This window comes from Ostrea edulis, chromosome 1, assembly GCF_947568905.1.
Source record: "Ostrea edulis chromosome 1, xbOstEdul1.1, whole genome shotgun sequence".
In the NCBI taxonomy this organism is placed as follows: Eukaryota; Metazoa; Mollusca; class Bivalvia; order Ostreida; family Ostreidae; genus Ostrea; species Ostrea edulis.
This window is the reverse complement of record NC_079164.1, coordinates 68816600-68827504: the sequence shown is the minus strand read 5'-3', so window position 1 is coordinate 68827504 and position 10905 is coordinate 68816600. Positions and strand designations below refer to the sequence as shown.

Sequence of the window (10905 nt, the reverse complement as noted above, 5' to 3'; positions counted from 1 at the left end):
TTTCCCAGTTTTAATGAACAAAAAAATAAAATAAATGAAATATATAAAACAAAGGGAATAAACTGTTTTATATATATATATATAATTCCAATGTTATTTATTACAAGTGTTTTGATTGGACAAAAATAAAGCTGAACAAGAGTTTATACATCTGTGATTATTCAATAAATCCGAAAACGCGATGTATTCATACACGCCTTAAAACAAATGACATAGTGCGGGGAAACTATTCAAATTTTTGCAATTGTTAATGAAGTGAATGAATTGGAATTATAAGAATAGATGTGTAAACTCCGGCCTTTAACATAAAAGTGCTTCGCACATTTATTCAGTTTGTGAGTAATATGTCCGGAGTTTACACATCGATAAATTTTTCAAAAAGAATGTTTAATCCTATAATATATATATATATATATATATATATATATATATATATATATATAAAACCACTAAAGTTCCAACAACACCCGATACCTCAAAAGTGTCGGATCCACAACATGGATACAAGGTCAAATACAAAAAATTATACAAAGCACTAGTAAGATGACCAACGACACGAACAACGAGATTGTCAAATTTTCGGGACTACATGTTTTTGGTCTTTAGGCTTGCCAATCAATGTTAAAAGTGGAGCGAATTAGGACATGCCTTATTCGTCCAAAGAGCTGATCCAAAATGTCCGAAAAGAAAAAACAATAAACTTAATTAATCTCAAGTGGAACGAGTTAACCCAATTACGTTGACAAATAGTAAAGCTAACTCGTACCCAGAGAGATTCTATTTTAACCATGCATAATTTATAAAAGATAATAATAAGTAACAAATACAAAAAAATAAATAAATAATAAATAAATAAATAAATGAAAATAAGCTATGTAAATGAAGTAAGAGATGAACAAAGTTTGAGAGAAAGATAATGTAAACAACAAGTTTGAATAAGTTAACAAAATGGACCAACTCCAAACAAAAACAAAGAATAGGCAGCCCAGGAAATTGAATCAACATCAGACATTCCCGTACTGATCATGTCTAGGGTAGATGTGTAAAAAAAAAAAAAAAAAACCCATAGAATCACGGAAACTGATAAATGGGTTTTACATGTAAGCAATCGGTTATGAAGTTCAAAAAAATTTAAAAAGATGGACTGATTGTAAACAGAATTGAAAAGAAAAGAAAAATGTGTTCAAAAATGGTCATAGTACCACTGTTAGGGACATGATCAGACGAGTAGGTCTAGATGAAGTTTAAAATCTAGTAAGGGGTTAGCCCGTATTCATCCTGGTGAAGTCTGTAGGTTTGTTGATACCATGCAGTTCAAATGACTTCAACCTGTGCATCCAGAATTTTTCCTTCTGCTTTCTTTCGGTATTTGACCAACTAGGGTCATGATCAATAACCACTACTGTCATATCCTTCCATCGGTGGTTATTGCAATTGAAATGTGTTGCTACTGGCATATATATATGTGTGTGTGTATATATATATATATATAGATAGATAGATAGATAGATAGATAGATAGATAGATAGATAGATAGATAGATAGATATAGAAGACCTTACGAGAAATACATTGCACAAACACGGCAATATCCATGTATTAACTGGGCAATTCCTAAACTCATGCATGGCTGCATCAAGGAATTATATCAACAGGGATTATTAAAAACTAACCGGAACTTGATTTATAGTCAGATTTTCGTTTTACCCACTTGCAATTAAAATTCGCATTGGGTCAAAATTTCACCCACCTTACTTTATTTATCAAACACATTTTTTTCTCGATTACGAAACACTCAGATTTTATAAGATAATGCATGCTACATATCTACGTATCGAGTTTTGCTCAATAAAATCAACGAATAGTGAATGTCTAGTTTTGTTTCATTCCGTCTTCAGTTTGCCAGTTTTAATCAACAGAAAACAAGACAAAAAGTCATGTTAGATGCTTAATTTATTGTTGAAAGAAAATGTTAACAAAAGCATAAAAGTCAAGCAAAGAAATCAAACTGTTGTAATTATAAAACAAAAGATATCTTATGTGAATGCTTTGTGTCCTAACCTTAATGGAGTATACGCTAAGTACACGCATGTCTACTAAAAAGATTCTAAAATGTCCAAGATAAAAATTAATCACGTCAACACAGCTGCATGCAAGACGTACTTTGTTTTCTAAAGCGATAATTGAATATTCTTTTACGTCCCTCTCGAGCATTTTTCAATCATATGGAGACGCCACCAATGCCGGTGAAGGGCTGTAAAATTTAGACCTATGCTCGGCGCTTATGGCCATTGAGCAGGGAGGGATCTTTATCGTGCCACACCTGCTGTGACACGGGAGCTCGGATTTTGCGATCTCATCCGAAGGATCACCCCATTTAGTCGCCTGTTACGACAAGCAGGGGATATTGGGGATCTATTCTAACCCGGATCCCTACGGGATATTTTTTAAGCGAGGATAATTATATAATTATTTCAATTTAAATTTAAACTACGCCGAATTCGTCCTAGATTTTCGTTTGTTTACTTTCCGCTCTATTTTCTGTTATGCAATTTTTTGGGGGGGGGGGGGGGGGGTCAGAGAGGAAGCTCTAACTTAATCCACTCACTATTTCGTTATGGGACCATAATTACATAAAACGGTGGATATAACAAACAGTGATTAATCTCATAAATCCTATAGAGAATACAAAATTAAGAGTAGGGCAAACAACGCCATAGCTGGTATCAGGTGCCTAGGAGAAGTAAAACTGACCGGTCACACGCACCATAAGCAATATGTCTTAACTCGGTAAACGGAGTAATCTGTAGTCAAACTTATTATTTAAAAATGCATATCTACAAAATCTTGATTTAGATTCCCTTTTCATAAGGTATTTCCAATTTCTAAAACCTTTCTTCTTATTTTTACATATCTAAAGTAAAGTCAGTGTCATTATAGAAATATTACGAACTTCACTTTTCCTAAACCATGGTCACATACGAGTCAGTTTGGTTACTTCTCAAGGTTTCGTTTCCACTCACGTCAGGCTCACGTACTCCCCTGTTTACAGGTATATACCTTCTCCAAAGTCTGAAATATCCTGATCCATTTGATCTGGTTCTGAGTGTTAAGGACGTATATGGTCTGTCCTCAGATGAGTGTCTTTGTGAGCATGTTCTGGCAACTCTATCCTTTTTTCTTTTGTCACACTTGTATTTAACTTTTGAAATAACCCAAATAGATAGCACAAATAAGAACAATCCAAGGGACCAGAATACCACTGTCAGACTGGAGCTGAAGACAGATAGTTTCGAATCGTTGCCTTCAAAACCTGTTTCTTCAGATACTAAAGTAAAAGGCATGGTAGAAGAACTGGGAAAATCTGACAAACTATGTGAAACGCTTTCGTTGACATTTACACCATCTGCAATTGAAAAGATCATCAAACATGTAATAGTTTAAGGAAAAACGGGGAATGTTTAGAATTATTGTATTTTAGTTATTAAGAGCCGTATACCTAAAGTCTATACCATTTCAAAATTAATCACGATTACATGTATGACTATCGCTGTTTTGAGGAAGAATGGTTTCAAGAATGACAATATAAAATTTACAAATAAAAACAGATATTTTAGATATCATTTTAAAAAATGCAAATTCGTTTAACATTCATGTTATGGACAAGACCATTGGTCATTGATATAATGTACTTTTTGATAAAGTGATTGATTGAAAGTAGATATTAACGGCAAACTAATAACTCTACTTTATGACAAACGGGATGATTTCAGCTTCTCCATCGTCAATATTCCAATATCACATGCATATGGTGTTTATATCACTCAACTGATTCGATATGAAAGAGCTTGTTCTGTGTATGGTCAATCGAGGCAATCTAATGACAAACATTTTGATGGTACAGGGGTTTCAATAGTCTCGTTTAAAGTCAGCATTTTGCAAATTATCTGGTCGTTATAACGATCTAGGGAAGTCCAATCACTGTAAACCTTCAAACATTACCTAGGTATTCATATATTTGCTGGAAGATCAACCGAAAATAACAGTGATCAATCTCAAAATCCTATAAAGAATACAAAATGAAGAGAAGGGCAAATATGAACCCCTGGATTTATCAGGGGTGGGATCAGGTACCAACGAGGAGTATGCATCCTCTCGTGATCTAACGCATCCGTAACTGAACATTTTCTTTATTTCCTGTATTTTAATTCCTTATTTCCTTGATCATATTTTAGTATACATGTAAGTGAACCGCAGATGAATCTAAGTCAATTTATGTTTTTTTCGCGGAACATTTTTATTTTCATTTACTGTGAGTACAAGTCACATCGTATATCCATCAAGGAAATAATGCCTATATATATACAAGTTTATTTCCTACAGAAAATTGTCAGCAAATGTAGATATGATTGAACACAGACAATAATTTGATTATATTTAAAAAGAAATGATCTTGAAAATCAGCTGATTCATGTAATTTCGGATAGAATTTATGATTCTCAGCATGCTGAATGCTGGATAAACTTCATCCAATAAGGGAATAAATCCTTATGTACATGTAGTTTAACTTTAAAAATGTAGATTGATTGATTGAATATTGTTTTACGTCCCTCTCTAGAATATTTCAATCATTTGGAGACGTCACCAATGCCGGTGAAGGGCTGCAAAATTGAGGCCTATGTTCTGCGCTAATAGCCATTGAGCAGGGAATGATCTTTATCGTGCCACACCTGCTGTGACACGGGACCTCGGTTTTTGCGATCTCATCTGAAGGACCGCCCCATTTAGTCGCCTCTTACGACAAGCAATGGGTACTGAGGACCTATTCTAACCCGAATCCCCATTTAAAAATGTAGAAAGTGATTGATCTCACAAAACCTATAAAGAGTAGAAATGTAAGAGTAGGTCAAAGACGGACGCCTGAACACACCAGTAGTGGGATCAGGAACTTAAGAAGAGGAAACATCCTCTTATGATCAATCAAACTCTCTATGACCCTATGTTTTGATAGGTAAATTGAGCAATCTGTAGTCAAATCCGTATGTAAAGAAGGGACTAACAATTGGTAAAAAATACACCAGTCAGCATTCTACTCAGCAATAGCTTGTATTTGCAAATTGTATATCATTTAAATGATATGTCATTGCTTTAATGGTGGTTTAGCAACGGTGCAAAAGTGAAGATAATGAACATTGATCAATCTTATGAATCCGATAGGGAATACAAAATTTTTTAATAGACAAACACGGACGTATGGAAACACAAAAGTTGGGATCAGGTGCCTAAGAGAGGTAAGCATACCCTGTTGACCGGTCACAGCCGTTGTATTACCTATATATTGATCACGAAAACGGAGTAATCCGTAATCAAAATCAGTATATAAACTTGATGGTACAAGGATTTCAACAGTCTCGATTGAAGTAAGCATTTCGCAAATTATATGGTCGTTATAACGATCTAGTTCGTCAATACAACCTATCATTGGGTCAAATATTGTCTGACGTGTTTCATACCGATTGTTAGGCCATTCGTGGCACACTGATTTTGACTATGGATAACTCCGTTTACCTGATCAGGATATAGGGTTCACGGGGGTGTGACCGGTCGACAGAAGTTGCTTACTCCTCCTAGACACCTGATCCCACCTCTGGTGTGTCCAGAGGTCCATGTTTGCTCAACTATTTACTTTGTATTGCTTATAGGAGTTGATCACTGTTCGTTATCTTCACCTTTCATATAAAGAACGGTCGAATAATTGGTACGAAACACACAAGACAGCAGTCAAACGAATGACAGAATTATATCGTTATAAAGACCATACAATTTGCGAAATGCTGACTTTAAACGAAAAAGTTGTAACCCCTTCATTTGTCTATAAACTCCAGTATCGAATCAGTTGTGAGACATGGATATGATATGCAGGTGATAATGGAACATTGTTACATAAGTATGGGGTGCTGACGATGGAGAAGCTGATGTCGTCCCGTTTGTCAGAATGTTGCGTTGTTAGTTTGCTTATAACAATAAAGTATCCAAAAATAAAGCAGATATGGGAAACTCTGTGGAACCTTTCATTTCACGTTCACTAGGATATATCGAATTGCCATATGAATTTACCGCTACTAACTTAAATTATTCATTCACCCTTATACCTGGTGCATTATTCTACCGTACAGTTGCATTTTTCTCACATCTCTCTCCGAAGTTTGGGGATTTACAGGTGGCATTACAGTTAGGACCGTGATAACTAACTGGACATTGCCAAAGGAAAAAAATGTTGTTTACTTTACTTAAATGATTAAGTCACAATCGACTAAATCAAAATTTATTTGATATTATGCACATTTAATTTTTGTTTGAAACCCATGCAAAACTATGATTAAAGGCACATATAGCAGAATAACATCAGGGACTAGGACATTCGATTATAAATTATGCTTATTTGTTTGAAAGTTCTTCCTGTTCTTGATTGATATCCATTTATATGAATACATACATACTTCGTTACTAGCTTGAAAATACGGATGTATATTTAATTGTTGTTATAAAATTTAGAAATTCATTTCAAAATTAAGGATTATCTCCCTCATGCATAGCTCTTATCCTTGGACGAATTTGGCTCCACTTTTTGGGCACGCTGTTTTTGGCTATATATAGCTCTAAAACTTCATAGTTATTTCGGATTTCAAACATTTTGGTTGAGCATCACTGAAGAGACATTATTTGTCGAAATGCGCATCTGGTGCATCAAAATTGGTACCGTATAAGTTTTACATACTAGATAGATAATGCTTTGGTAGAACTGTCCTTAGATTGTCATCTACATGTATCTCAATAATTAGGATGTCTACAGGACACTGAGCGAGCTCTATCCTAATCAAATTCGTTATCTGTACAAAATTTGTTTTATAGACTTCAAATAGCAATAGACTAGCTATAAGAGTATTGCAATATGATGGTTTAGTGACGTTTCAAAATTAAGTAATTATCCAATTTTAATGATCATTTAAAAGTTTCCCATTAAGCAGTACTTACCCTTTTCTGTTTTCTTTTCTGTCGTCTTGTAAATCAGAACGTTATCTGTGTATTCTAAACGAGAGTGAACAACAATAGCAACATGATAATTTGTGATGTTAGCAGCATATTTCACAAATATAATTGATATTGTATTTATTGTGCGCATTCCAATTTGAAAAAAAGTTTTTAAAATGCTTTCTGAAGTCGGTGTACATCCCGTTATATTGGACAATAATTGCTCATAAACTGACTTTTATCCCCATAACTAGGGTGCCTACCCCGGTATACATTGTACATCAGTGGGTAACTACTTCCGTGATATCACTGTTAGAAATACAACAAAATCTAAAATTTGGCTTATTTTCGTTGAACTCTACCTAAAATAATATATGATTAGTTAACGAAATTGATTTCATAACGGTTTAGTGACGTTTCAGACTAAAGCAATCATCCAATTATATTGATTACTTGAAAGAATACCATTAAACAATGCTTACCCTTTTCTGTTGTCGTGTAAATCAGAACGTTATCTGTGTATTTTAAAAGAAAGTTAGCTACAACAGCAACAATATAACTATAAGAAAATCAGTTTGCATTATTCTACGTATTTCAAAGATTTTATACTTATATTTGGTTACCTGTACTGGGTTGACACCCTGTTATATGACTACACAGTGTCTTGGTACAGTTGCACTCAGACTGACATATCTTTCCATAATTAGGATATCTACAGGGCAGCGAGCAATCCTCCCCGTAATACCCAGCTTCACAATCTGCAGAAAATGTTGTAAAGAGATTAAGAATTCGGATTCTTTAATCATTTTACTATACATACAATGTAGTTTCTAATTGATGCATACAAATGTAATACTGAACGCCTAAATTATTGAACCATTGACTCTACTGATATATACTTATATATATAAAAGAATAGTTTATATAACGTAATGAAAATAATTGAATGATGGAATAGTAAGGTTATAAACTTACGCGATACATTTACCGATACTCACTTGTTTTATCGATACACCCCTTATCGCTGGTACAGTATTCTACCGTACAGTTACATTTTTTCTGACATCGCTCGCCATAGCTTGGATATCTGCAGGGCAGGGAACAATTAGGACCGTAATAACCAATTGGACAACCTAAAAAAGTATTCTTTTAATCGATGAAACTTGATGAAATTCAAATCATTTCAAATAAAATGTATTAATGTTATCTGCATTAAGATTTAATTACAAAATAGATCTTTTTTTTTCAAACTATAAATCATTGCTGTAATTCGTGCATAAAACTTTGGCTTCAAATTGTAAAGTGATTGATTTACTTTGACACTGATGAGAGTTCTCATCCCAGTAAAACCATTGGGAACATGTTTCTCCGATGTTCTTCCTATACGTAAATAAACGTAAAAACAGGAAAAGATACAGTATCAACAAGTTTATTATTAACATTTACTTAAAATTAGCACTTTAATGTAATTACCGTGATTATTAAACAATTGCAACTTACACACAATACAGTTAGAAATATATTTCAGAATGTGGACTTACTGTGTTGTAGCTGTATTTACAATAACGAGCAGTGAGGATAACAATATGACAATGATACACTCCATTATTGAATGATCTCTGAATATGTAAGGAAGATATATAAGGAAGATATATAAGGAAGATGTAAGCGTGTGTCCTCCGATACACCAAAAAAAGTCACAGTATAAACGACAGTTTTACTTGAAACAGATTTAAATTTGTTTCGTTGACCAAGTAGAGAACACATGTAGATTTTTACTTGTTTAATAATTAGATATCGGAAAAATGCATATATTACATGAAGAGGTGAAGATATCTAACACTGATTAATCTCATAACTTCTATCGGGAATTAAAAAAAGAGCTAGGACCCCTGGGCATACCAGAGGTGGAATAAGGTGCATAGGAGGGATAATTATTCCATGTCGACCGGTCACACACCACTCAGGGATTTCATATTTACCACAGAAAGTGATGTACTACGTGGAATCAGAGTGGTGTTTCACGAAATAATTTTTTGGATGATTGATCACTAGATATGAATATTTCCTTTTTCAATTTTGTTGACGAAGCAACTGTCTGTTATGTCAAAAAGTCTAGTTTTTAATTTATCGTGAGAAATGGTCGTGTAATATGTTGAAAAGTCATACGGCTTGATATTGTTGATTTGAGAAGAGGATTGCGAGGTCTTTAGAATTTTTTAGAATCCACATTTGATTCACACCACTTCTGGTATATGTTGTGGCAAAGTATGTTTGGGGTATGGCGCGCCCATGGTACAAGTGGGGTTCGAACCTATCATGTGCCGCCACAAAGAAAACTCATAACCTCTAAGGCAACCGGTAGCGGTAACTCAATGGTAGAACGTTTGCTTTGTAGCCTGGAGGTCGTGAGTTCGAGCTCCGCTCGTGTCAAATCTAAAACGTTAACATAGGTAGTGATTGATCCTTCGGCAAACGCTCGGCATTTAAAAGTAAAATCACGGGTCTTTCGAATATGATCTAAAAACGGAGATCCCGTGTCGTGACAGGCATTGGCACGCTAAAGAATTCTCACTGGTACGCACTGGGCGCTAAGCATAGGTCTAAATTTGTGAAGATCAGTAATCAATCTCGTAACTCCTATAAGCAATACAAAATAGAGAGTTGGGGAAACACGGACCCCTGGATATACCAGAAGTGGGATCAGGTGCGTAGGAGGAGTAAGCATCCTGGTTAGAGGAGGTCCTCAGTATCCCTTGCTTGTCGTAAGAGGCGACTAAATGAGGCGGTCCGTCGGATGAGACCGCAAAAACCGACTAGGAGGTCCCTTGTCACAGCAGGTGTGGCACGATAAAGATCCCTCCCTGCTCAATGGCCGAGCATAGGCCTAAATTTTGCAGCCCTTCACCAGCATTGGTGACGTCTCCATATGAATGAAATATGCTCGAGAGGAACGTAAAACAATATTCAATCAATCGTGCATACTATATATTAATCAAAGTACTGATAGTACTGAAAGACGGTGGTGTGGGTTGCGAAAAGCTTAACTCGGGTGAACTTAAAACAGTACAGGGATAGTAATTGCCTGAATGAGGTATCATTAATGGCAATTCATTTAGTAGTAATAATTCGATAATGGTAAAACAAGGTATAAGAGTCGATAGATAGTTTATTTATTCCAAAAGAAGCATGCGCATGTGGTTTAAAAATGCAGTTTTCAAAATGTAATTAAGATCATGCCTTTTAGCTGAGCAAATTTGTTTTCTTAAGAGAATAGAGGAACATGAAATTCATATCCATGTACTGTTTTCCTCTTAAAACTTATAGGGAATATTTCAGAACTTTGAGATTTATGATCACCTTGTAAAATAGACAATGGCAATAGAATCTGTGGCCTTTCCATTTCGAAATATCTAAATGATTCTAGCATGCTGTGGCTCTCAAAACTCAGAAGAAACATGTTTGTGTTTTTTTGTTTTTTTTTTTATTACAGATGAAGGTGATAAACATGTTTTGTTTCAGAATTTAATTACCCGATAAGTTGGATTGTATTGTGTACCGGTGGGTATGGAATGGACAAACGAATATCATATTTATATACTGTTTCTCCAAAGATATTTCAAAAGAGTCATTTTAATACCATGTGTTCAAAATATTCTTACATCGATTTTTAATCTCCAGATTATTCTTGCGATCCAGACTGTTCTCGCGCTGTCATATTTTTCCAAAATGAATTATACATGTAATAGATTCGTGAAGTTCTCAAACGACATCTCAAATATACCCCATATAGTTGAAATGATTCTCAAATTTTAATTAGTGTAAAACTTACACGGTACCAATTTTGATGCACCAGATGCGCATTTCGACAAAT

At 34.7% G+C, this 10905-nt stretch overlaps 1 protein-coding gene across 1 annotated transcript; it reads right to left on the bottom strand.

Moving 5' to 3' along the window:
* Nucleotides 1-1934: 1934 nt before the first annotated feature.
* On the bottom strand, nucleotides 1935-8652 carry LOC130052649 (uncharacterized). The gene is made up of 7 exons (XM_056158230.1): nucleotides 8573-8652; nucleotides 8347-8411; nucleotides 8030-8164; nucleotides 7655-7789; nucleotides 7514-7546; nucleotides 7035-7088; nucleotides 1935-3405 (listed from the first exon to the last, which is right to left on the bottom strand). The coding sequence occupies exons 1-7, from the start codon at nucleotides 8635-8637 to the stop codon at nucleotides 2963-2965; spliced, it is 930 nt and encodes a 309-aa protein (XP_056014205.1). The 5' UTR covers nucleotides 8638-8652; the 3' UTR covers nucleotides 1935-2962.
* Nucleotides 8653-10905: the final 2253 nt, after the last annotated feature.

Coding starts and splice junctions, on each gene's coding strand:
- LOC130052649 (XM_056158230.1), bottom strand. CDS start 8,637: ATGGAGTGTATCATTGTCATATTGTTATCCTCACTGCTCGTTATTGTA. Junction 7,790..8,029: donor GGGGTGTATCGATAAAACAA/GTGAGTATCGGT, acceptor CATTTTCTGCAG/ATTGTGAAGCTGGGTATTAC. Junction 7,089..7,513: donor TTACACGACAACAGAAAAGG/GTAAGCATTGTT, acceptor ACTCTCGTTTAG/AATACACAGATAACGTTCTG.